The sequence below is a fragment of the Lutra lutra genome, chromosome X, assembly GCF_902655055.1.
Source record: "Lutra lutra chromosome X, mLutLut1.2, whole genome shotgun sequence".
Taxonomy (NCBI): Eukaryota; Metazoa; Chordata; class Mammalia; order Carnivora; family Mustelidae; genus Lutra; species Lutra lutra.
Genome location: NC_062296.1, coordinates 79594736 through 79622663, shown reverse-complemented (window position 1 = coordinate 79622663; position 27928 = coordinate 79594736). Strand labels below are relative to the sequence as shown.

Sequence of the window (27928 nt, the reverse complement as noted above, 5' to 3'; positions counted from 1 at the left end):
GTCGGCTTCAGAGTTTCAGTACCTCTCGCTCTGCCCCCACTGAGATAAATAAATACATCTTAAAAAAAAAAAAAAAAAGAAAAGAAGAACAGAGAACAGAAGAGAATTGAAGGGTCATCACATGAGCATGAAAACCTAAAGAAATATGAACGAATGTCGTTAAACCAGTGACTTCTTTGCATTCACCAAGTCAAAATGTTCCCTGCCCTTCACCCCCTCCTTCACCATCCTCTGAACTGATGCTGGGGAAAAATGTAACTGGTAAAACTGAATAAGGTGAAGCATACAGAGAAATGCAGAATAAAAATAGAAAATTAAAATTAAGGAATGTAGAGAAGCCAAGTAAGTGGGGAAAAAATGAAGGTGAATAACTGGAAAGAATCAATGGAAAATACTCAGTCTGCCAGAAGACTTATAAAACCTGAAGCCTTTTAGAGGACGTTCAATTAAAACCAAAAGGCTTTTTTTTTTTAAAGTTGAGTAAACAAAATCCCAAAGAAGATTGTTGGAACCCCTTGATTTAAACTGAGTATCCAGCATTAGTACATAGGATAAAATACTTTCAATTTCCATGAAAACCACAGAAAGGTTTAAAAAAAACTTGGATCTTTCATATTTATTTTTAGGTTCACTAATTAACTCAAAAAGGCTTACCCCCTTGTTTAAACTGAGGTGTAATTAAGGTATCTGAGTACAACAAATTCAGCTCTAAAGCTAAGTGAGAATGTAGGAGGCAAAACCTGAGATTTTTCAGATACTCTTTTTTTTAAAAAACTTCTGGAAGTGTTCTCTATCTTCCCAGTAAATCACTGAGAAATTACCATAGGTCGGGTACTCTCATCGGTGCCATGAGGGATCCAGAGACAAAACAAGGTTCTTTGTCAGCTCGTTCCTAACAAGCGGATAATCCGAGACGGCCAGCATCAATGCCTCCTGGTATTTGGTGAGCTTAGACCATCCCTAGTCATTGAATTTTCTAGTTAGTGCAGTTGTGACCAATGTATGCATCAAGGCCTTTTATTTTAAAAATAAATAAAAGTGGATGATAGGGACACAACATACTTTAATCCTTTTTAATCCCTTTTTAATTATGTGGAATCCTCAAAGGAGCAGAGGCAACCGCACTCGACCAGAATGTACCAGAGCTCTGGGGCCCAGCAAGCTTCAGGTTCTTGGATCTGGTGCCCCACGGCCTCTGGCTGTTCTGCTTTATCATCGTTTGAGATCATTAGTGCTGCCTCTTTAATGAGCTCCCTCTTCTAAATTTTAAGAAGTTGTCAGTGTTAACTCTGAAGCGCTTTCTAAGCCTTACCACACCTCTGCGAGGTAGGCACCGGTCCTGCAGAGGGTTACACCGCGGCTTACAAGTATAAGGACACTTGCTGTGTCCATGACGCTTGGGAGGTTCAAGTCCGGATTCTAAACCCAAGTCTAACTCTGGCACGTGATCTTGGCCTAATAATATTGGTCCGGAGGTCTCCTGTCTTTTATCCGAATTCTGAAGTTCACGAAGCTCTAAAACTTGCAGTCGTTTTTTTTCATACCTTTGGTGGCAAAACACGACCCGAACTTACTTCAACCCATGGTCTCTTTTCTGCTCGCTGTAAATGTTCCCAGATTTCACCACGGCTCTGTCATGTCTGTGTAATAGACAGTAGATGTACATACTCCTTTTACCTTCTGAAAGTCAGAAAACCTTGACATTCTGAAACCCTCGAACCCCGTGCGTTTCCACCATGGACATGCCCTGATGGCCCCGTGCCACCTGCCAGCCAGCTCCTACTTCTTCCCGTCCTCTCTTTCCCCCCGACACTAGGCTTCCAGTTTGCCGCTCCTACTACCCTGTGGATATGGCAGTTGAAATGTGTAAACTTTAATGTCCAAAAAACTCAGTTTTTTTCAACTCCTGAGTTCGTACTGCTACTCGTGGTTCCAGTCCAGCCCCCACGGGCCCCTTCCTTTCTTCCCGCATTCCCTCACTTCCTTCTCCTGCAAGGAGAATGGTGACACTTCTATGTTTGGAAAGCAAGGGGCCCTTTCTATTTAACCAGGATGCGAAGCATTTGTCCCGGTATGTGAACAGTTAGATGTACATTTTACTTTAGATAATAACAGGTCCTTCGTTTTGTGCTACGACTCACTGTGGTTTAAGTGTCAGCACTTTTGGGCCGCCTGGGTGGCTCAGTTGGTTGGACGACTGCCTTCGGCTCAGGTCATGATCCCGGAGTCCCGGGATTGAGTCCCGCATCGGGCTCCCAGCTCCATGGGGAGTCTGCTTCTCCCTCTGACCTTCTCCTCGCTCATGCTCTCTCTCACTGTCTCTCTCAAATAAATAAATAAAATCTTAAAAAAAAAAAAGTGTCAGCACTTTTAGTGCATTTAAGATGATACGTCTCTGGGAATCATACAGAACGTTTTAGGAATAATACATATTATCTAAAGCAAAGTAGCCAGAGTCCTTTTAAATGTTAATCATCTGAAGCCAAATAAATGTGTTCAGAATAGATGATGGAAGGTCATTGCTGGGATATCATACCCCTTCCTCCTCACTCAGGGGAAAAGTGGAGAACAGAATCTTTGATGAGTTAAAGACTCCCTGAAGGCCTTAAGTATATTCATCTAGAATGAGGGAAGTAACGGCTAGATTGTTGAAGACTGATCTTTTATTCTAGCTTTTTTTTTTTTTTAGGATTTTATTTATCTATTTGACAGAGAGATATCACAAGTAGGCAGAGCAGCAGGCAGACAGAGGGGGAAGCAGGCTCCCTGCTGAGCAGAGAGCCTGAAGTGGGGCTCGATCCCAGGACCCTAAGATCATGACCTGACCCAAAGGCAGATGGTTAACCCACTGAGCCACCCAGGCGCCCCTCTAGCCTTTTTTTTTTTTTTTTAAACGGAGGGATCAGGAGTCAGTGGGGGAAAGAAAGGTTCTGCAGATGACTTTCATGAGTGGGTTCTTTTATTTCTAGTCTTATTCAGTGGGGGAGAGGAAAGGAATAAACCAGAACTTGGCTGCAAGTGTTGGCAAATTAGATTTACTTCTGGATCCCTGGTTTGCGGCCTATATCACATTTGGAAGACTAAGGAGAGTTTGGAGGAGAAAGTATTCCCTGAGCCTTGCTTGTTTGTCTCGGGGCCTGGCCCCAAGGTTGCCCATCTCCAAACAGCTTCCTGGCAGCACAGAGCATCAGGGAAGGCCTGTGGCGTCTGAGGGAGTTGGGGTGGGCCCATGGATGTTTATTGGCTGCCTGCTTCGTGCCAGGCTCCGCATACGTTATCCCACTTAGTTTTTACAAAAACTGAAATTTCATCCCCTTTTTTTTAGGTTAAGGCAGCTGCAATTTAGAGCAGTTAAGAAGCTTACCAAAGGTTTCTTACCTTCTTAATTGGAGGAGTTGGGGCTGAAGCACATTTCTGTCCCCAAAACCCATGTCTTTTCTCTCATGTCCCCCATCCCCCAGCCATCATCAGGTTTACAGCAGGACTCTAAGGTCATGCTACTCTGGTCAAAGCAGCTGGGGAAGGGGCTCGGGTTTCCTCCTTCGGGTGGCTATGTCCCTTTTCTCTCCCTCTGTCCTACTTACAGAAGTTTTAGACACAACCAGCTCAGGGCAACCAGTCAACTCCATGACCTCTGTCTTTATGGTCAACGCTGGGTCTTACCTTTTTGGACATGTCAGAGTAGATCACTCGGCTTCTGAGTGCACCTGTGAATGGGTTTCTCTGGCACATCAATCAGAGCAGGTCAGTGGCTGCTTCCCAGAGTGACAAAGCTCTGATTCCTGGAGAAACACATTTGAAGAACGCCTTAGGAAACAGTTGATGCACAGGAGGTGAATATATGTGGAATGAATGGGTCTGTTGCCTTCTGGAAACCCCTGTGAACAGGAGTGGATTTGCATGTTCTCCTACTTTTTGTACTTGGCAGTTTTCCCACAGTGTTTATTTGAAAACAAATTCAGATTATATTCCAGGTCATTTTTATATCACCACCGGCAACACTAGAAATATATTTGTGTTAAGAAAAAGAAAAACCAAACTGCTTTCAAGGTTGCCTCTTAGAAAAAAAAATGTTCTTTTTTCTATTCTAATTAAATTATTTTCTTAAACTTGCAATTTCAGAGGATAAAAATTTAGAGACTGCAGGATTGTTCCTTTTTTTTTTCCCTCCTAACCAGTAACCATGCTATCATGAGAGCACTTTATTATTACATCTGTTAGATTATAAAATCATGGAACATTTATTGTCTCTTAATAGGGAGAGATAATGCTTGTGAGAAAACTTCATATATGTTTCTACGGAAGGAGCTTCCCGTAAGACTGGCCAACACGATGAGAGAAGTTAATCTTCTGCCGGATAACTTGCTTAACCGCCCTTCGGTGGGGATGGTTCAGAGTTGGTAAGTAAATAATGTGGCTTTACATGGGTCTTCCCATAATGCTCTGAGCACCTGGCATGGAGCCCGTTTTCCCTAAAAGTACGTGAACCGCATGTGTGGGGATGAGTCATTTGGGATAGCTGCAATTTTCCAAGCAATTGAAAGTTTGTTTTTTTTTTAAACTGACAATTTCAAATTGTCTTAATGAAAAGACTTCTAAACTGTGTGAGACAGCTTTCTTGACTTTGCAGATTTTATTTATTTTTCTGGTTATAAATGTAATTGCTCACTGAAACAAAAATTAGAAAGTAGAGAAAAATGTAAAGGAATAGGAACACAGTGCCCCACGCAAACCGGTCTGCAGTCCGTTGGATAAGGGGATGTTGCTACTTTTTTTTTTTTTTTAAATTTTATTTTTTATAAACATATATTTTTATCCCCAGGGGTACAGGTCTGTGAATCGCCAGGTTTACACACTTCACAGCACTCACCATAACACATACCCTCCCCAATGTCCATAATCCCACCCCCCCTCTCCCAACCCCCCTCCCCCCATCAAACCTCAGTTTGTTTTGTGAGATTAAGAGTCACTTATGGTTGGATGTTGCTACTTTTGATCGAGTGTCAGCCTTGCTCCTTCTGTTTTCCTGTTGAAGGAGTTTCTTGGCAGCCGTATTTCTGTTAGAGAAAATTATGTCATTTAAAGGGGAACCTCCAATTGTAAAAATACCAGTGCCTAATGTGCTTCATTTGCCTTAATGAAAAATTTAAAAAAAAATCTCAACAGAGAATGACATAAAGTTCGATCAGGTACAGCTCTGATGGTGCAAGCGTGTGTTATTTAATTGAGGAAGTCGAATTTGTGACCAGACTACCCCCTAGGTAAGTAGGGTGAGGTCGGTGAGTGCATACTCAAGAAACACTTGCTTGTCTCCTGTGTATTATAGAAGCAAGCAGAAGTCACGGTGGAGAAAGCTGGAGGAGTTTGAGAGGCCAGATGCAAACAGCACCCCCGAGCCAGTGCAGAGAGGAAGTGCTGTGGGCATGCAGCGGAGCGGGGAGAAAGGGCCCCCGCGGCTTTGGGCTTTGCGCTGTCCCTGGCCGTATGGATGGAGTGGAACAGGGAGAACATTTTAGGGGAAGGGAACAAAGTGGACAGATTGAAGGAGAATGGAGCTTTAATTAGTTGGCTTTTTAAAGGGTTAATGGCAGCTGGGCTGTCCAAAGGGAATGGACATTCAACAGTTATTCCTCAGTAATAGTAATTGAATCCGTGCTTAGGGCGAAGCATGAATTGTCTGAGAAACAGTAGATGGGCTGGCCTGGGTGATCAGGCACCCAGTCCCAGTCCCAGATAAGCCGCAACTCCTCCCTGTGGCAGGCTTAGGGGCCCCGGGGTTCAGGTGAGGGAGGTCAGAGAGTGGCTGCCCACCTCCCGGGTGGAGGGGTTGGGACTTCGGTACTCCGCTGTCACCATCCCTTGCTGTCCACCCCCATGCATACTTTGGTCCAGCAGGAACAGCAAGTGCTTGTTTACGTGAGATTTCTTTATTGCTTCAAGAGCATCATCAGAAATTTTCCAGCAGAAAGTGTATACTCACTATCGGGGTCATTGTGGTGGGGATTGAAGGTTGACTAGCTGACCTGGTGGCAGTGACTGACAGTCCTACGTCTGTTGTTTACGTAAAAGTTACTTTGAAGCTTCGAAGTGAATTTGCTGGCAAAACATAGACTCAGATGATGGGGTCAGCTCTTTTTTGTCTCACATTTCTCGTCCGTAGCCTACTTAAACATATGCCTGTCACTTCTTCCTTTTTTTTTTAAATTCAATTTTGAAATAATTTCCTATATAACAGAAAGATGTGCGAGACTAGTAGTGAGAATTGCCATATGCCTTCACTCAAATTCACTACCTGTTAACATTCAGCTAACATTTGTCCTGTTGTTCTCATTCATATTCTCTCTCTCTGGGTGTGTGTGTATGCTTAGGGTATATCAAACATGTGGTACTCACATACATATATGATACACATTTTTTTTCCTAAACCATTTGGGTTAATGGTGGACATGCCCCTGTACCCCTAACGACTTTGGTATGTATCTCCTTAGAACAGCTCTTAGAAAAATACAGTATGATTATCAAATTTGGAAATTTAACATTTATCCAGTAAGATTTTCTAATGTGGGAGAACTTTTTCTCATTTCATTAACTGTCCTAATAGTGCTCTTTTTTTTTTTTTTTAAAGATTTTTTATTTATTTATTTGACAGAGAGAGATCACAAGTAGACAGAGAGGCAGGCAGAGAGAGAGAGAGAGGGAAGCAGGCTCCCTGCTGAGCAGAGAGCCCGACGCGGGACTCGATCCCAGGACCCTGAGATCACGACCTGAGCCGAAGGCAGCGGCTTAACCCACTGAGCCACCCAGGCGCCCCGTAATAGTGCTCTTTTTTAAAAAGATTTTATTTATTTGACAGAGATCACAAGTAGGCAGAGAGGAAGGCAGAGAGAGAAGGGGAAGCAGGCTCCTCGCTGAGCAGAGAGACCAATGCAGGGCTCAATCCCAGGACCCTGAGATCATGATCTGAGCTGAAGGCAGAGGCTTTAACCCACTGAGCCACCCAGGTGCCCCAGTGCTCTTTTTTTTTTTTTTAAGGAGATTTTATTTATTTATTTGAGAGAGAGCACGAGGTAGGGCGGTGGGGAGAGGGAGAGGCAGACTCCCTTGCTGAGTGGGGAGCTGGATGTGGGGCTTGATCCCAGGACCGTGGGGCTTGATCCCAGGACCCTGGGATCGTGACCTGAGCCAAAGGCAGATGCTTAACCTGCTGAGCCACCCAGGCACCCCAGTAGTGCTCTTTTTTTTTCCCCAGCAATCCCTGCCTCCGCAATGTAGGAGTCCAGTTAGGGTCACACATTATACTTAGCTGTCATTTCCTTTTCCTCTTAAAAGTGACTCTTAGGGGGCCCCGCCTGGGTGGCTCAGTGGGTTAAAGCCTCTGCCTTCAGCTCAGGTCATGATCTCGGGGTCCTGGGATCGAGTCGCGCATTGGGCTCTCTGCTCAGCAGGGAGCCTGCCTCCCCCCCCCCCACCTACTTGTGATTTCTCTCTGTCAAATAAATAAATAAAATCTTAAAAAGTGACTCTTACTCATAACAGGCCGTGAAGCCCACCTCAGCTAGAGTATGTTCTCCTTGTTCACTGGACTTTCAGGCTGGGAAGCTGGGCAGCGTCCTTGGCTCCTCTCCACTCATGACTTAGGTCTTTAAGTGAACTACCCCTTTTGGAAAGGAGGGGTCACCTTCCCAGCATTCTGCTGGTGTGTGACAGGATAGAGGGCCTTGTTGCCTCCGGCTGACTTTGCCCTCTGTGGGAGGTCTGACCTGATGATTTCAGCAGTGCCCAATCCATAGCCTGATTTGCCCGGAGGCTTTTAAACAGTATACCCAGAGATGAACATACTTTATTGTCATGCATCGTTACAAAGCCCAAGTGAGGCTGACGACTAAAACATCATTCCTGCTTATGCATTTATATGCTTCACAGTCATTTTTTGTTACTGGAGTACCCTCATCTTCCCTCCAAAGCCTGGCTAGTAGGATTAGTCATAATTAATTGTTAGAAATAATTCTGTTAAGGACTAATTCTTTCCGGGCATGTTCAGATCCAAAGCAGAGATGACGCACCCCTGAGTAACGGGTATCTCTGAGTCCCCTCCAGACCCGGCAGGTTCTACCTGCATGGAGCTGCGTCAGTAGTGTGCCTCTCTCGATCCCATTTTTCTGTGTTCGCCAGAGAGTTATTTTGGACGCATTATTTCCTATACAGGCTCTGATTGATACGTAGCTATTTTTAATCTAGAAGCGGTTTCTGAGGACCTGAGAGGCATTCCTTCTCCTCCTTTGCAGTGTTGATAAGATTAGTTTAACTTTGAGAAGGAACGTTTATTTCTAGTTTCTGAGTTCTTAGCATGCATGTTAGTGTCACACACGTGTTCCTTACAATTCATATGCTCGTCTTGGCTAATCCAACTGTGGATTTGGTGTATGGGCTAGAATATGTTCGTGAGTAGCAGACAATCCAACGAAACCATACATTGGCTCGTGTTGCCATAGGATGAACTTTTCGTGTTGGTTCGATTTAGAGATTCATGAGATTACGGAGACCCTGCTTTCCATGGTGTCGGCTTTATTTTCAGGCTGTGTTTGCTCCCGGCGGTAGAATGGCCGCAACATTTCCAGGGTTTACAAAGTCCACGTAGCCCACTGTGCAAGAAACAGAGCAAGTTAATTTCTTTCTCTTCCAAAGACCCCCACTGAGGCTTCCCTCTTATTTTACTGGCTTGAATTGGGGCGGTGTGCCCATTCCTGAGCCAGTCTCTTTGTTCAGGGGGATGCAATGCAATGCAATGCCAGGCCTAGGCCTCTACTGTTGGGCTAGTTAGTAGTCAGTGACAAGAAAAATAACCATTACCCGGAGAAAAGTCAGGCCACCCAGGAGCTTTGCATGGCGTCTGCTTCCCCTGCAGCCCTTGGGCTACAGTGCGGGGGGGGGGTTCACGGGGGGGGGGGGGGGTTAGGTGAATACCTGAGTGAAGTTTTAGGCTACTCTTAGGAAGAAGGAAAGGAGGAATGGAAGCTGGGTAGGCAATTAACAGAGTAACTCCTCTTTTTTAGGTATATGCAGAGCTTTCTGGAACTTTTGGAATATGAGAATAAGAGCCCTGAAGATCCACAGGTCTTGGATAAGTAAGTATGGTACCAAACTTACCTGACAGTAGAAACATCCGGGCTAAAAAATGTGTTGGTAAATGGAACTCATGTCATTAAGAACCAAGAAGTGTAATGGAACTCATGTCATTAAGAACCAAGAAGTGTAATTTGGATGAAAGCATTACGTTTGTTAATGGGTAACAACTCAGTATCACATTTCTAAATAATTTGAGGTAATTTAACATAGCACAAAAGGAATAATGACCCTTCAAATGATGTTTCATGATCTAGGTATTTATATTTTCCCTCCTGGGGAACTGGTGCTAGCCACTCGCGGTAAATATTGCGGTGAGTGTACCACCTAGTGGTCGTTTTAAGAATGCAGTGGCCTCTGGATAGACCTGATTTATCTACTTAGTCCTTTACGATTTTTTGTTCAATTTTTTTTTTTTAAGATTTTATTTATTTGTCAGAGAGAGAGGGAGAGAGAGCGAGCACAGACAGACAGAATGGCAGGCAGAGGCAGAGGGAGAAGCAGGCTCCCTGCTGAGCAAGGAGCCCGACGCGGGACTCGATCCCAGGACGCTGGGATCATGACCTGAGCCGAAGGCAGCTGCTTAACCAACTGAGCCACCCAGGCGTCCCTTTTTGTTCAATTTTTAAAAACTTTTCAAGGCAGTGTAACAGTTGAGCTCAGAAAACCTGTAATGCTTTTGTTTTGGAGCAGCATACAAGAGTGTGCTTTTAATAGAACAACCTGAGTTCTCTGCTGCTGTTCGGCACGAAGACTGCTAACTTCTCATGCTGATGGAAAATGGTGCTGTTTTTCCATCTTCGTTTAACTGGAAAACACTCACCCTAGCTCCGAGTATATGTGTGTGTGTGTGTGCTTTTTTTTAACCCCAAGAGAAATTAAGTATCCCCTTCACATTACTCTCCTCCCATTTCTCATACACACGAGGGACTGCCCATGGCAGGCCTGTTGTGCTGAAGAATTTTCTTTCTACAGAGAAGCCTGGTCCACGTAATTGTTACACCAAACGCCTTACACACAGACATTCCAGAAAAAGAACAAAGAAACACTGTGTTACAAAAGCAATCGTAAAACTCGAGGCATTCAACCCAACCCTTTCCGGTCACAGATAAGGAAACTGAGATCAAAGAAGGGGGAATGACTTGTCTAAAGTTGTAACATTCATTGGTAGCAGAGGGGATCTGTAAATCCTTGTTCCGTTTCCTTCGGGCATCGTTCTACACAGTGTACCACCTGCCAGAACTGACTGTGTGAGCCTCGAGTAGCTCGCTCCAGCTTAGTTGTAAAATATAAGGTTGTATACACCTGTCGTCTTTGCTAGGTGTTTCGGAAATGGATTTGTTACTTGTGAAAGGGAGGCATTGCAGTAGAGCCCCAGATGCAGTGTTCTCCTTGCTATAGGCCATTGCTCTCACTTAGCATATCGAAATTAAAGGACTTGAATCCGGAAGCTTTGTTTTCTCAAAAGTCATTAGCTAGTAACAGTTTGTTTTACTGACATCCTAGAAATTAGGACTGATGTCTCTAGCTTCAAATTTTAGGGTATAGTTTTGTGGAAGTAAATAATATTAAATTGCTACTGTATGTTTCCCAGAATCCCGTCTCAGTTTCTGGAACAGGTTATTGGTCAGATGCAATTTATGGACAGGAGCCCACTTTGGAAACTGCCAAGTGCTGGATCCAGTGCATATGAGATCATAATGATAATTGCTCCCCCTCAGTGAGTTTTGGTGACTTGCCCAGGTTCACACAGCTAGTTGGTATAGTATAGCTGGGGTTTCAGAAGCCCACTGCCCCTGGCGAAGGAAGGAAAGGAAGGTGAGCTAATCGCCGTACTCGTAGTAGTAGCTTTTTCCAGTCCGGGAGAGGCTGTACAGGAGTCCTGGGCAGGGAGATCATTTAAGTGAGAAAGCAGCTTAGAGAACAGGCTTGTTTCTCTTGATGATAAAATTAAGAAGACCCCAGAAAACTGGGGAAGCTTTCTGAGAATTGAGCCCTTGAGGCAAGTCTCCTTGCTTCTGATAAGTTGAGGTGCTTCTCTACTATAATGAAATCTTTCATTTTAGTGATAGTGGATTTATAAGTACATTAGAAAGAACATTATATAGAGGACAGATTGTCCATTATCAAATTTCTCGTGAATAATTATGACCTTCCAGTTTTGGAGTTGATTTATTCAATTCTGCTGTCTTTATGTGTGTGTATGTGTTCCAGGAGATTGTCATCACCGAGAAATATTAAGACTGTTCAGATAAATGAAAAGAAAGTCACTCCAAATTTCCATTACCAGGGGACAACTACTGTTAACATTTTCCTTCCATTCCATACTTTTTCCTAGGCATCCATATTTTTTTGTACACAATATGTTTTACAAAAATAACTGTGGACATTATAGATCTCTATACCATTACTAATGGTTTCCAAATGGTCCATCTACAGGTAAGTCATGTGATTTGACCTCCTGTCATTGAGTTGTAGAATGGTTTGTATTTTTCTTGCTACTCTAAACAGGGCTCTTAAGAATAGCTCCGTCTTGTTATTTTCTTAGGATCAATTCCTGGGAGTGGAATGAGACTCTGTGGTCTTTTGATACATGTTGCTAAATTGCCCCTAGAAATGGATCAGTCATGCTTCCACACTCTAGAGGACACTGCTTTTTTCTTTGCCAGTGTGATGAGTGGAGAATGGTACTGCGTTGTTTTACTTTTCTGTTACTATTTTTGAAGGTTAAGTTATTGGTATTTGCATTGCCTCTCTGGTAAATTTCCTATTCATGCCAAATCCCTTGCCTCATTTTCTGTTAGGGTGCTCATCTTTTCCTTTATAAAAGATAGTAGCTCTGGCAAACGTCTTTTTCCCAGTTTCCACTTTGTTTTTTTTTTTTTAAGATTTTATTTATTTATTTGAGAGAGAGACAGTGAGAGAGAGCATGAGCGAGGAGAAGGTCAGAGGGAGAAGCAGACTCCCCATGGAGCCGGGAGCCCGATGCGGGACTCGATCCCGGGACTCCGGGATCATGACCTGAGCTGAAGGCAGTCGTCCAACCAACTGAGCCACCCAGGCGTCCCCACTTTGTTTTTTCTGACTTTATAACCTGTATCCCTATAGAATTGCCCAAATTCTGCATAGTCCTTTTGTTGGTTTCTTCAGGCTTCTACCTGTAGTATTAAGCTTAGAACAGCCTTCCTTACCCCAAGGCATACTATACTACATACTTATTTACCTGATTTTCTTTTATTTTTTTCTGTGATTTCATTCTTTTACGTTTAAATCTTTTAACTAAGTTATTGGCTTAAGGCTTGAAACTGGGATGTGACTTTAACTGGTAGCCACCTGTCCCAACTAATTTGGTCGTTTCCCTACTGACTCGGAATGCCACTTTATCAATGTGCTAAATTTTTATGCTTACTTAACTTGCCCTTGGTCCTTCTTCCAGGCTTTTTATTTGGTTCCATTGACGAGGCTCTCTGTTCTTAGTTGCCATTCTTAGTATATTTTTTCCTCTGTATCTTTATAGTAATATACCATAATTCTTTTTTTTTTCTGATTAAGCTTTTGTTTTAATGGGTCTTAAAATTCTGTGACAGATTTTTGGTCAAGTTGTTTCCATTAAAAAGTACTGATTTTAGGGGCGCCTGGGTGGCTCAGTGGGTTAAAGCCTCTGCCTTCAGCTCAGGTCATGATCCCAGGGTCCTGGGATCAAGCCCCACATTGGGCTCTCTGCTCAGCAGGAAGCCTGCTTCCCCCTCTTTCTCTGCCTGCCTCTCTGCCTACTTGTGATCTCTGTCAAATAAATAAATAAAATCTTTAAAAAAAAGTACTGATTTTAAAAACTAACAACTTAAAACTGCCACACACACACACACACACACACACACACACCACACACACACACACACAGGTGGTCCACAAGACATCCTCCTTTCCTTCTAAAAGTTTTATGATGCATTGTTATAACATACCATAATTCTTAACTTGGTTTGTTTTAATTGCCTTTGCTCTGTCTACATTTCATCACTCTATTTTACTGCTATGTGAAATTCATTTCAAAATTTGACTCTTAAAAAGTCTCACATTATTTATTCATGAAAGCTGTTGCTTTGAGACTTTCTAATAAATCCCTGGAGATTTGGGGGGGAGTGCCCTCGTGTTGTCAGAAGAAATATTAGTGTGTTCTGCAATTATTCAGCAAACATTTATGGAACCAGTATTCTATGTGATCACTTTTCCATAAAGTCCATGGATTCCTAAGGTGTTTAAGCATTTTTTCTTTACTAGAACCTTTTACTTTTTGTGTCTCTGAAAGAATTTCGATAGAAAGTTTCAAGCAAAACCTTAGGTAATACTTCAGTTTCTCCTTGTAGCCCATAATGATAATATCTCTGCTTACGCGGTGCCTGGGTGGCTCAGTGGGTTAAAGCCTCTGCCTTAGGCTCAGGTCATGATCCCAGGGTCCTGGGATCAAGCCCCACATCGGGCTCTCTGCTCAGTGGGGAGCCCGCTTCCCTTTCTTTCTCTCTGCCTGCCTCTCTGCCTATTTGTGATCTGTCAAAATAAATAAATAGATAAATAACCTTAAAAAATAAAAATACCAGCACGTAAATAGTCCAGAGACAGAGCTGGGAAGTTTGTGCATCAGTGTGTGAGATCAAAAGACTGACCACTTTTTGTTTCCTTCCCACACAGCTTTCTGCAAGTTCTGATCAAAGTGCGAAACAGACACAACGATGTGGTTCCTACAATGGCACAAGGAGTGATTGAATACAAGGAGAAATTTGGGTTTGATCCATTCATTAGCAGTAACATCCAATATTTTCTGGATCGTTTCTATACCAACCGCATCTCTTTCCGCATGCTTATCAACCAGCACAGTAAGTTGGGGTTTTGGTCCACTTGTGAAAAGGCACCCAGAGTGATTTCTTCCAGATGTTTTCCTGTTGCTTCACTGATCTGAAGTTTGGTCTGTAGAAATTTCATTTCTAGTTTAATTTTTCCTAAGTAAATCCTATCCATTAAAAAGCTCTTCATTAGTATTCTTTTTTTTTTTTAAAGATTTTATTTATTTATTTATTTGACAGACAGATCACAAGTAGGCAGAGAGGCAGGCAGAGAGAGAGGAGGAAGCAGGCTCCCCGCTGAGCAGAGAGCCCGATGCGGGGCTCTATCCCAGAATCCTGGGATCATGACCTGAGCTGAAGGCAGAGGCTTTAACCCACTGAGCCACCCAGGCGCCCCCATTAGTATTCTTAATGGAAATCCTTGAAATGTTGATGTTCACATTAGAGGCGGGAACTCTGCCTGCCTTTTAAGCCTCTACCTTTACGTTCCTGGTGAGGGCCTGATAGTACTTTGATGTGTCTCTGAGAGTGTGGTCTAGTCTTTATTCAGGGGTTATGTGTTTTCCTTTTTGGTTTTAAAAACATCAATACTGGGAATATTGAATTGGCATTTTGACAATCCGAGCGATTGATCTTTAATTTCACCGTGATCACGGAAATCAGATTAAGCAAACTGTCAAACCGTAGTCTCCTTTGGAGAGTTTTAGACCACTCACCAGGATGATAAGCAGATAGGAAAAAACAACTAAAATTCTGGCCACAAAAAAACTTTTTGGCTCATTTTCAGTATTGTCTCTTTGCCTGATTTCATAATTCTCAAGAAAAAGCACCTACATGTCTACAGCCTAAATCGTCCTCTTTGCTGAAGCAAAAAATGGGCAGAGCATCTCTGCTAACTTGATTTATTTGGATTAGTGAGTGTCATACAATTATTACATGTGGGTTGGTCCCAAATGTATATCTTAAAAATAGAAGTGTCTGACAGTTTATAGGAAATTTAAATGAAAAAAGAACCTAATTACTATTCAATTAAACTACTTACATAACTACAGGTTTTTTTTTTTGACCTAAATGTGTCTGTATACATATATATGTACATGTTTTTAGATCACTGATTAAGCTTGTACACCTCTGTTTTTCTTCCACTTAATCATTTGGAAGTGTATGTATTGGCCTAATGCCCTTATTTGTCATTTTTCATAATTTAAAATATCCCCTATTGTTTTTCAAAGATCTTATTTATTTATTTGTCAGAAAAAGAGAGAGAGAGGGAGAGAGAGTGCGCACAAGCATGAGGAGTGGTAGGCAGAGGGAAAAGCAGGCTCCCTGTGGAGCAAGGAGCCCGACAGGGGACTCGATCCCAGGACCTAGGCTCATGACCTGAGGCGAAGGCAGACACCCAACCAACTGAGCCACCCCAGCATGCCAGATCTTCACTATTTTTAAGATTTTATTTATTTATTTGATGGAGATCACAAGTAGGCAGAGAGGCAGGCAGAGAGAGAGGGGGATGCAGGCTCCCTGCTGAGCACAGAGCCTGATGTGGGGCTTGATCCCAGGACCCTGGGATCATGACCTGAGCCGAAGGCAGAGGCTTTAACCCACTGAGCCACCCAGGAGCCCCTCAGATCTTCCCTATTTTATCCCCTAACTTAAATTCTCCTTTTGTGGAATCTAAGCTCTCCCCAATTTTTGTTTGATTTGAAAATAAGTATATTTATAAAAATTGGGATTCAGATTACTTTTTTCTTCGAGGCTCCTTTTGGCTTTTATTCAGAAGTAATATTTTGTAAATCTTGTATAGCGTGGAAGTATTTGAATGTAGTTTTAAAGATACTTGAACAAAAAGAAATATCTGAACACATATTATTTGTGTATACTACATTGAAAAGTACTCCCCGTGATGGAGGCATTTGAAATGTTCACAGTGAATTCACTTCACAAGCCTGCTCTAACAGTACAGACTGCATTTTCTAAGTAAGTGGTGAATGTTGGAATCAATGTCTGGAGTAATACTGAGAAGGTGAGTAAACTTGGCTGAGGATGAGAATAACTTTTTCATCCAAGTCACATGGGGTCCGAGAGAAAAGGGCTGGACCCCTGGCATTGGTTATTGCTTTCTGACCTGCTAACGCAACCAGAAGACTTTAGAACATGTCCTTCCTCCTTTGCTATCCAGTAGAGCTGATCACCCCTCAGTGTATGTGTTCTCTAGCTTTAAGTCCCTCTGGATGCTAAAATGATTCTTACAAATAAGACAGTCATTTCAAAACCTGGTAGGCTACATTGCCTGCTTTGTTTTTAATCTCTCGCTTCCCTTTTGTGTTTGTTTAGCACTTCTGTTTGGTGGTGACACTAACCCGGCTCATCCTAAACACATAGGAAGTATTGACCCCACCTGCAATGTGGCTGATGTCGTGAAAGGTAAGGAGGCCACTACATAAATGTTAGTGATTGTAGTCCAGATAGGACTGTGGTTTAATCGAGGCAACTTGGCCATAGGGTTATGATGCTGACTTCTTTGCTGATTCATCAGGTCTCTCTGGGCCCAAGCCACTTGTGCCAAATAGATGTTCTTTCTAGGCAGTTCAGGAAAAGATGCATAATTAGCAGCATTCGACATGGGAGTTTCTACCTCATTGGCTAGTTTTGTCTTGAACACTAACTGGTTGTTAGCTTCAGGAACATTCTAAGTTTTGATTGCTCCCATGATCTGAAACTTCCAGAAAATGTAAGTCCAGGTTCTTAAGTTTGGCTAAAATTCACATGGTTGTAAAATCCCAGCATTTTTCTGGTGTGCACCCCAGGTCTGGGGATCTATGTGGTAAGTGAGCTTTACCAGTTCACTGGCCATCGGGCTGGATGGACACTGTTCTAATAACCTTAGGGTAGAACAGAGCCCCACAGTCATACGTCCCTGGTACCCAGGCACTTCGAATTTGAACAGTAGTTTCCTCATTATTCATTTAAGGTAAGTGTCACCTCCAGAAAGCCTTCCTAATTATAAGTGACCTACCAGGTGCCTGGACCTTTTCAGGTTTTTATTTTTTTCCTGGTGTTAGTTACTCTGTGCAGCTTCAGATTCCCAAACTACCCCTTCCCAAGATTGGCTCTCCTACTATGGCCCTCCCCTCTCTCCTCTGAACACACACAAGTTTTCATGACCACAGCTATCCCGGTTTTCATCACAGATCTTAGTTGTTCCTACTTTTTCTGAACTCAGTAGGAAGTTCAGTAGGAAGCAGACGAGGGCCTTGTCTTCTTGGTGAATCTCTCAAGCTCAGTTCAAGCAGAGTGACCTTTGCTGTTTGAACTCAGAGGGTCAAGGGAGGTGGCCTAGTTAGATGCAGCCTCCCCAGAGGAGGAATAGACCAGACCTTCAGCGGCTATTGGTAAAGAAAACCTGTACTGTTTGTTTACTCTGGGCATTGCTAAACCCAGGGAGAAGGACCCAGGCATGGTGGCCTTAGCTCACCCAAGGATCGTTGAGCTGTTCGGCCTCGGTTTAGGTAGGATACATCTACTCAAATTATCTCAATTTTAAGGTGACTAGGCCTAGCCTCAGCTCCCTAAGAATCCTATAGGTTGCTCACTCACAAGGTAACCCAGTGGTTGCTTATGACCTCTGCAGGCCCCAGGGTAAAGGGGAGTAGGATCAGTCTTGTCCTAGCGTGTGTTCATCAGACCCTAGCCCAGTAGCTTTTATGAATCAGAAAGCCTGGTTCAGGTAGTTGACTGCCCTTAGAGAAAAAGGCACAAATTCAGAAAGCAAAAGGGCATTATTATGTCCTGCCTATATGCCTTTTCTTTTGAACTATAAGCAATTTGAGGTCAGCTTTTATGTTTTACATTTGTTTTTATAATGCATATAAAATGTAGTATATGCCTTTAAGATGGTCAATAAATGTTCCTTGGTTTGATAAATGTTAAGCCTTTTGATAATTTTTAAAATCAGCCTTACTGAGATCAAATTCTCATATCCCTGCAAGTCACACACAAGGGTACACACAACTCAGTGGTTTTTAGCACAGGTGCACAGCCATGCCTTCATCACCACCGTCAGTGTCACACCGTCATCCCCAGGGAAAGAGACTCTGTGACCACTGGCCATGTTTTCCCCCCACCCAGCCCTAGGCAACCACAGGTCTCCTTCCTTTCTCTAGATTTGCTATTCTGGACACTTTACTGTAAGTGGAATCACACAATACGTGGCCTTCTGTGTCTGGCTTTCACTTACCAGAGTGTCTTCAAGGGTCATCTGCGTTGCAATGTGGGTTAGTACTTCATTCCCCACCACTGAGTAACATTCCTTTGTATGGATATATTGCATTTTGTTGATTCATCAGCCCGTGGACATTGGGTTAGCTGGGCAACCTTGAACATGTTATGTTAACTTCTTTGGGCCTCAGTTTCTTCACCTGTAAAATGGTGCTTTTGGTAAGTCATCTTTATCATAGGGTTAAATGAGTTAATAGAGCTCCTGAAGCAGGGCTCACACCCAGTAAGGACTGCAGGCAGGTTTATTAGCTGTGGTCCTTGGGCGTCACAGAAGTCATTTGGCTTCTCATTTATGCCATTGCTTACATAATAGATTGTTGCCTTTACTTTTGTTTCTGGCATAAACTATGAAATATTTTTAAAAGTCATTCAGAACATTTATAAGACAATTGGATGTTTGACATTTAAGAAATGTTAATTTTTTAGATGTGATACCGATATTGTGATTAGGTTTTTTGAAGGAGTCCTAGCTTCTAGAAAGCTATTTTTTTAATGTTAGGCATGATATAGAATGACATGTGGGTTTTGCCTCAAAATGACACATAACAGAAAAGAGTGGGCTCGTGTTGAAAACTGTTGAGGTTGGTAATGGGTACATGAGGCGTCCTTACACTGCGCTCTGTACCTTTGCATATGCTTGCAATTACACGTAATCACGCTGTAAAAACAGACCCGTGTTTATCATCTCATTGTTTCTTCACAGTCTTTCATTCCTTTTCAGAGAGATTTAAACCATGAATCTGCAGCTAGATAAATAAGAGAGTTCTAAGCACCTGGTAGCACTTCCGTGGCGCAGAGAGATGAAGAGGCGCTCACGTGGGTCAGGAAGTCAGGTGGGGAGTCAGGAAGTCAGGTCGGGGGAGACAAGGAGGAGGAGCCAGCTGCCCTTGACTCTTCAGGTGCAAAGAATCTGCCGTTTTGCGGCACTTCCTGTCTGTGCTGCTCTTCCGGGCTTTGTTCTGCACTTCCGGTCGTGGCCTTACTTGTACTTCCGGTGGTCTCTGTGCCTGCGCTGTAGATTTCTCAAGGGCCGGAATTGCTCTTACCACTTCTGCATCTCTCCTCCAGACGCCAGTTTTGTGGTGAAAACTTCCTGAAGGTGATGGGTAAAGCGGTTTGATTCGTGCCCTTCCCCCCCTCCCTCCTCCTGTACTTACAGCTCTGACTCCACTCTTTCTCCAGCCAGTTTCAACTTTCTACCCAGGGGCACTACAGTTGTAACTATGAATGAAGCTTCGGGCGTGTCCTCATGTAATCATTCCTGCCACTTGTGGCATATAACGTAGAGCCTGGATTTCTGGCGATGCCGGGGCCTGTGACAGTCACCCCCTGTGCTCTTTGGCCACTTAGATCACCACTTCCCCTGACATCCACTCTTGCACACACACACTCTTGCCCCACGCTCCTCTGGTAAAGAGGAGGGGCTTGTATGTTTCCTGTCCCTCACCCCGTTTTTCAAACAAGGTTGTTCATTTCTCAACATCCCGTTCCCATAAGGAGCTGAGCAGCGGAGGGTGGTTTCAGTTTTGGAAAGCGCATAGACACATTAAGCCACGTTCACACAATCCGCTCTTGTGCACCCTTCACCCCCTTCACAAATCGTCCCTACTGATCACGCACAGCACTCTCAGTATGCTTGTGGATACTTTCTAGAATGCTCTTTTGCTTCTTCCACCTGGTGAGGTGGATGCTTACTAAGGGCCACTTACTTGTCCTCAAACCATTGGTATAAGTTTTCCACCTTTTGTGACTCCATGATTTATTTCAGTATTATGTAAATTGAAGAAATGTGAGTACGGAAAAGAGACTTACCTCCATTAAAATCAAGTTGAATGCTTTGGAAAGACTTGATAAAGAACAGTCTCTTAAAAAATGTAAGAAATGACAGTGAACAGGGGCAGCACTGAGTAAAACTCTCAGAATGAACCTGAGCTCACGTTGCTTCACAAGTGTCTTGAAGTTTATTACTCTTGAAAGGAATAAGGATCAGAATTCACAGATACATGTAGCATTGTTAATCTAAGAAAGATGACCTAGAACTCCAAACCAATCCGTATTGAAGGAAAAGGCTTTGGCCATATCAGAAAAGGTTGACAGAAGATAATTGTGTATTCAAATGTGCATTTTGAAGTTAGTGTTTACAATAATAGTCATACTTCGGGGCTTCCTACTTTATCCAGCATTTTTGTCAGTCACCCAACCCTGTCCCCAGTTGGGTCCATTGAGAGGACTAATGCCGTGGCACCAAAACACTAAAAAATGCTCACTGAAGAAACTTTAGAACATGTAGAGAAAAAGAAAAGAGAATAAAAACACCTGTTTTCATAACTAAGTGAGAATGTTGTTTTATACATTTGAGTTCATACCATATCGACGGATGATTATGCAACAGCAAATAATGTGAGTAATCCTTGTCTCTACAAAATCCATAGTATTTGTCTGTTTCCCCTTCTCCAGCACTAATGCCCATTACACATGACCTTCCTGGATGAATTCAGCACCTGACAGTGTGGCCCATTTTCCGTCCTCTCTATCATTATAGTTGGAGTCCTTCCTGTGTCTCATCTGCTATACTCAATAATCTCTGTATGCGAATGGGTTTTCCAGCTGCGTGTGTATAATCTTTATTCTTCAGCGGAGTACTGGCCTTAAATCAGGTCCCTTTCCTACCCTGGCAAAATGGGCCGGGCAACCTAGCAGGAAACCAGAAGATCTCTTCTCCCTGTAGACTAAAGCACATTTTAACAGTCCTCTCTGTTTCATTGCCTCTGGGCCCACTCCTAATTCTCTGCGTGTCAGGATACCTGCGCAGATGCTGTTTCTGGTTCAAGATAAGACTGAGAGAAGGAACAAAGCGGAGAGCACCAGTGGTCAAAAGGCCTGCAAATTCATCCCTGTCTCAGAGCAAAAAGTCACTGAGTCTATTACCCCCAGATGCCCCAGGAGCAAAAATCCAAAGGTCTCAAAGGGCCCATGCCTCACAGTTACCCCAGTACTCTCCCAAGTGCTGGCAAGAAGAGGAAGAAATGCGTGTTGGTGTCTTTTGACTCTTGGTGAAGGCTTACTGCTCCCTTCCTGTTTTTCAAGCAGTTGGCATTTTTTTGTTGACTTTTTGTCTTCTCATATCCTACTAGATTTCCCCATTATTTTGCTTGGTTTATCTCTATCTTAGACACTGTTTTCCTTTCATTTGGTTTTCAGAAGCTTGTTGTGGAAGGAGTAGGGGTTCTGGCTTTTGCTGATAGCTCTACTGTTGATTTTCGCAGCTGTGGCCATCCTGCGTGCGTTAAGCACAGTCACATCTCCAGCCCCTACCCTGCATCACGCACACATGCCTATGTATGCACATCTATGTGTCTTGCAGCCATACAGAACCTTCTTGAACGCACAACGATGCCATACTTAGATCTCTTGAGACAGACTACAGAACACTTTTATGTGGAAGGGTAGGGACAATATTTTTATTTTGGACTAGACAGTTGTATAAACGTGTAAAAATGGGGTGCATCTTGCATAACACTAATTAAATGTGCAGAACACTGAAGCGTGCCCTCTTGCTGCTTACTTAGCACATAATATCTACCTTTATACATCTGCAAATTATAGACTCACAGTAGCGAATGCTAGAATTAGTGTTGTAAAGCTGTTCCTATTATCCTTTGAGATATCCTTCCATTGTGACCCTTTTCCCTCCTGTCTTTGTAAGAAACCGGGAAATGGAAAATCCTGTGGTAAGATCGTTCTAAAGGTACAGACTTAGATGCTTGGCCCAGGAGTCAGCTCTCACAGTGATGCTAGCTTGGCCGTATTGTTCCTCCATGCTGTTAGATGACAGCATCCAAATGCTATCCTGAGAGCATGTCGTTACTCTGGCTCAGAAATGTCTTCTGCTCTTACTTAGGGCTCTTCAGGTTGTAAGGTACAGAGATCAACTTGTATTAGCCCAAGAAATAAACTTATTAAAGAATCTAGTAGGTTCCATGGTAATCCAAAGGCAAGAAGCACCTCACTGTTGGAGCTATAGATATTGGAACTGGGAAACAGAGAACAAGGTGGTTTTCTATGTTTCTTTGCAACTGGGGTTGCTGAGTCACAGTCCCTCCATCTTTCTCTTGTAGGCTGACTGACTTGTTTAGGGCAATGGTGGGCACTCCAGGCCCTCTAGATTATAACTCCCAGTGGGTCCTTTTTCTCTTCTGCCCTGCCTGAGTGTCTCAAACCTAAATTCTCAACAAATGAATTTGGTTGGCTCAGCCTGTCTTTTTGCCCCTGACCCCGGGTTTTAGGATTCTGGTCAAACTGTAGATTGGTTTACCCGCATTAGATGTTCTACCCTCACTCATCTGGTTGGCTGGGGTTTGGAGAGTAGGAGAAGGTCCAGTGCCTAAAAAAAAAAAAAAAAAAACTTTGGTTCCTACTCGGAATGGGTTCTGGGTAGGATGATAAACATACCTTACCAGAATTGCTTTGTAGCTTAAAAGGGTTCTAAAGCAGCGTATCTCTGACTTTGTGATGCTTTATGGTTGTTCATGTCACCTCTTCTGACGGTGGCTTTTTAAACTTGAGCTTGACAGTTTTTTATATCCTGTTAGATACAAGTTAGGGACCTTGGCACCTTCATGTTTGTTTTTTCAATACTCAAATTTATCCTTGTCTAGCCTCTTATAAGATATTTGTAAACAAATGATTACGTGTCTTCATGCAAGGGGCTAATATTTGATAGCAGAATTCTATGGTGAGTTTTGAATAGGAGGATCTTTTTTTTTTAAGATTTTATTTATTTGACAGAGAAAGAGATCACAAGTAGGCAGAGAGGCAGGCGGGGGGGGGGGGGGGGGGGAAGCAGGCTCCCTGCTGAGCAGAGAGCCCTATGCGAGGCTTGATCCCAGGACCCTGGGACCATGACCTGAGCTGAAGGCAGAGGCTTAACCCACTGAGCCACCCAGGCGCCCCAGGAAGATCTTCTAATAGAAAAGTCTAATAAAATAATTTCCATAATCTAGTAAACATTCCTATGCACTTAAAAAAAAAAAAACAAAAAACAATTCCTGGGGCACCTGAGTGGCTCAGTCAATTGAGCGACTGACTCTTGATTTCAGCTCAGGTCATGATCTCAGGGTCCCAGGATTGAGTCCTGCGTTGGGCTCCGTGCTCAGTGGGGAGCCTGCTTGAGATTCTCTCCCTCTCCCTCTGCCCCTCCCCACCTCGCTCTTTTTCTCTCTCTGTCTCTCAGGTAAATAAATAAAAAATAAATCTTAAAACCCCTAATTCCTGGCTAAGTTGAATCTTTTGGGCTACTTGCTGTGTGAACCTTCACCCTACCCTTAAATAAAATATATTTTGTCTTGTGTGTTTACAGTTTGAGTAGCCTGGGGAAGTACACATGTGCCATACCCACAGTTTTGTTACTTTATGATCATTATTTTCCTTGAAAACAGATTTTTAAAATAATAGCATTTATATTCAGTGACAATAATAGCATTTCCTGATACTTGCTTTTAAGGGTTGGTGGTAAATACTGGCCCAAATATATTCCAGACAAAAATAACTCAGTAAATTATCATATTTTACAATTTTGGCTTCTAATTAAAAAGTAGAAGTGTTATTAGAATGTTTATTGTAAGTAGAACTTGCATTTTACTCTGGAATAAAGGAAATGAATTAATAAGCCAGTAGTTGAATTTTGGGTATATTGTTTTAAAGTTTTTCATGTGTATGTCGTACACCCTGGTGCCCCATGACCATTCATGTCCTGGGAGAGACAGTGACAGAATTAGTATGACCTGGCCTTGGCTTTCTAGGCAAGTGGGCCCCAAATCTAGCTTCTCTTCAGAATTACTTGCTAAGTGTTTTTTTTTTTTAAGATTTATTTATTCATTTTAGAGAGAGAGTGTGCAAGCAAAGGGAAGGGCAGAGGGAGAGAGGGAGGGAGAGTATGTTAAGCAGAGTCTGCACTGAGCATGGAACGCAGGGCTCAGTCTCACAGCCCTGAGATCAAAACCTGAGCCAAAAGCAGGAGTTGGACACCTAACCAATGGAACCACCCAGGTGCCCCTTAGTTCTTTAAAATATGGATTCCTCGGGACGCCTGGGTGGCTCAGTTGGTTAAAATATGGATTCCTAGGCCTCAATATAGACCTACCACATCATACTCTCCAGGGGTTCATTTTGGAATCTGTCCAGGTTTTTTTTTTTTTTTAACTTGGTAATGAATTTTACATACAGCCAGTTTTGGAAATCACTCTAGGCCTTAGTTCCCAGTCTGACCAAAAAGAGTATCTGTCATCCGTATAACTGACTGCACCTTGATAACTTTATCATGGATAGCAGGATTGTTCCATATTACCTCTCCATCAGAAAGGATGAATACCCAACTTTTGTATCGACGTGGATGGGACTGGAGGAGATTATGCTGAGTGAAATAAGTCAAGCAGAGAGAGTCAATTATCATATGGCTTCACTTACTTGTGGAGCATAAGAAATAACACAGAGGACATGGGGAGATGGAGAGGAGAAGGGAGCTGGGGGAAATCGGAGGGGGAGAGGAACCATGAGAGACTGTGGACTTTGAGAAACAAACCGAGGGTTTTGGAGGGGAGGCAGGTGAGGGGATGAGTGAGCCTGGTCGTGGGTATTATGGAGGGCACAGACTGCATAGAGCATTGGATGTGGTGCATAAACAATGAATCTTGGAACACTGAAAAAATAAAGCTAAAAAAAGTTAAAAAAAAAAGAAGGATTGTTCCATGTGACAGTGCTCTAGCATGGGCTCCAGCCAGCCAGGCTCTACTGACTGAGCAGCCAGGTGCCCCCATAATGCAGTTCTTAATTACAGCATTGATACACTATAATTAGGAGTATGGTTTAAAAATTCCTATTCACATGTGGTTTTAGGAACCGTACTGTGTCTTTGTGTTTCAAGTTGCCTGCTTTCTGGACTCGGTCATCTTGCCCATATTATATTTATGTAACGCTTTTTCCTGCACGATGCTGTTAAAATCTCATGCTCCTGGCCAAGCCAGTGCCATGAGGAACCAGTACATTTAGCAGGACTAGGTTTTTTTCCTTTTATAGTGAATGGAAGAATGATGTTTAAACGTCCTTAAAGGTGTCACATACTTGGGGGCGTTGTTTTGTGGAGGTGTGTTGGCTTTGTATGTGGTTAACGAAGCATCATGTTCAGATTTCAGTATTTGTTGGTTGAAGGAAAGTGGCCTTGGAGGTTCTCAGTCCGCTTTGTGCTATCGTGTCACTAGGTGGAGATGTAGCGCTGTTCAGTGGTGTAGCCAAAGCGAAGAGTGAGGCTTGAGTTCTTGTCTCTTTACAAGACTGCTTTGCACATATTTGATGAGGTTTCTTCTATATTACTCTAGGGAAAAACTTGTAAATTTGGTATGATACTGAATTTTTGTTTTTTTTATTAGAGTTTAAAATCAATCCTGCTTTAATGACTGTTTTCACACCGATCAGCTCTGTTTTAAAAAATATTTTTTCCTCTTAATAACGTGTCCTTTGTCTATCCCTCGTTGTTTCATCTTGTCATCGTTATTCTAATGTCCCTGTGACTGTTTATAGTGGTTTAATTCTAAAAGTCTAGTAATATAACTAGAATTTTTATTCTGGGGTCAAATATTATATAAAATTTTAATTTGGCAGCAGTATGAGGTAAATGAACCAAAATTTGTAGTCTGAACATACCTGAATCTTATTTTATATATAATTTTTATATAGTTTAAGCTGCCAGGGTCTAATTTTTATATATTTAAATTCAGTAGGGGTCACTTTTTCCCTCTTTCTTTCTTCTGTTCCTCTTGAATCTTAAGTGTCTATGCACACTATTGATGTGAGGGATTTTAAAAAAGTACAAGCCTGTTTCCGAAGAGCTGGTGTCCAGTTGAGAACATTGCAAACACACCTACAGAGGATTTTAAAGTAATCTGAGTATCTGATCTTTAGAAACTGTGAAGGTGGAACTTTAAAAAGCAATCTCACTTTGGAAAAGATTCTGGCTGTTCCTCAAATGTTTAAACACTGTGATACCTTATGATCCAGCAATTTTCCTCTCCTAGGTATACATTCAAGGGAAATGAAAACATATGTTCACCAAAAAACCTGGGACAAGAATGTTCATAGCAGCATTATTCATAATAGCCACAAAGTGGAAACAACCCAAATGGCCCTCACCAGATGAACGGATAAACAAAACATGGCACGTGTGCAGCATGGTACCGTTCAGCCATGAGGAGGAATGAAGTACTGACCCACGTTGAGACATGGGTGACCCTTGGAGACACTCTGCTAAGTGAACGCAGCCAGACACAAAAGGCCACATATTGTGTGATTCCACTGTGTCTAGAAAGCAAACCTAGAGAGAGAAAGGAGACCCATGGTTGCCTAGGGCTGGGTGGGGGGAAGCCACGGCCAGTGGTCACGGAGTCTCTTTCCCGGGGATGACGTTGTGACATTGATGGTGGTAATGGGGGCATGGCTGTGCACCTGTGCTAAAGACCACTGAGTTGTGTGTACACTTTAAATGGGTGACTTGTAGGGATATGAGAATTCAATCTCAGTAAGCCTGGTTTAAAAATAAACTATCAAGAGGCTTAACATTTATCCCAGGAAGGACTATGTACTGACCATCTAATTGGTATATACTAAGTTCTGTAGGAGTTACAAACCCAGTGTAAGACAAACCCAGTAAGACAAACTGCTTCCAGTTCAAAAGAGGCACCCGTGCAGTCTATAAGAATGCACTTTTGCTTTCTGAATGTTTCCTGTCTTTCTGGACGTAACCGCCTGAATTCTCTTCCAGCTGTTTCTTTAATAGCCCTGATCTTCTTACCCTATGTCTTTTTTTTTTCCTTTCAAAAGCAAACTGTTGCTACTCAGACTTTGATAAATATCAGCCCAATCCTATGAGCTTTAGCTAACTTGAAGGACATTTTTAAGCTATGGCAGTGTTCCCAGTAACTTAGAGTGTGTGGTTCACGGAAACCCATTCGTTCAGCAAATACTGATATTTCATTACAAGTAATTGGCAAATCTTAAAACTTTTGGCATTATTATTTTTAAAAAAGATTTTTTAAAAGATTTTATTTATTTATTTGTTAGCGAGAGAGAGAGAGTGCGCGCGAGCACAGGCAGACAGAGCGGCAGGCAGAGGCAGAGGGAGAAGCAGACTTCCCGCCGATCAAGGAGCCCGATGTGGGACTCGATCCCAGGACACTGGGATCATGACCTGAGCCAAAGGCAGCCGCTTAACCAACTGAGCCACCCAGGCATCCCTAAGAAGATTTTTAAATTCTTTTTATTTCAACTGATGAACAAACATTGATATATTACCTTTTTAAAAAAGATTTATTTGTTTATTTTAGCGAGAGAGCACAGGCAGGAGGTACAGAGGGAGAGGGAGAGAGAATTGGAAGCAGATTCCCTGCTGAGTGCAGAGCCCGACTCAGAGCTTGGTCTCATGACCCTGAGATCATGACCGGAGCTGAAACCAAGAGTTAACCAACTGTGCTGCCTTGGCACCCCAACATTGGTATATTTTATTAACTAAAATCTCTGGATTACATCAAGGTTCACTCTTTGCGTTGTCCAGTTCTCCTTGCTTTAACAAGTGCATAATGATGTGTACCCACCATCGCAGCACCCTACAGAGTGGGTTCACTGCCCTCAGAATGCCCCAT

At 42.8% G+C, this 27928-nt stretch overlaps 1 protein-coding gene across 1 annotated transcript in view; it reads left to right on the top strand.

The window, feature by feature from the left end:
- The window catches only part of PDK3 (pyruvate dehydrogenase kinase 3), a 75397-nt gene that overhangs the window by 25654 nt on the left and 21815 nt on the right, over positions 1-27928 (top strand). The window contains exons 2-5 of the mRNA XM_047715307.1: positions 4259-4400; positions 9054-9125; positions 13810-13994; positions 16296-16385. Of these exons, the coding sequence (XP_047571263.1) occupies positions 4259-4400; positions 9054-9125; positions 13810-13994; positions 16296-16385 (489 nt within the window). The remainder of the gene's footprint in view (positions 1-4258; positions 4401-9053; positions 9126-13809; positions 13995-16295; positions 16386-27928) is intronic.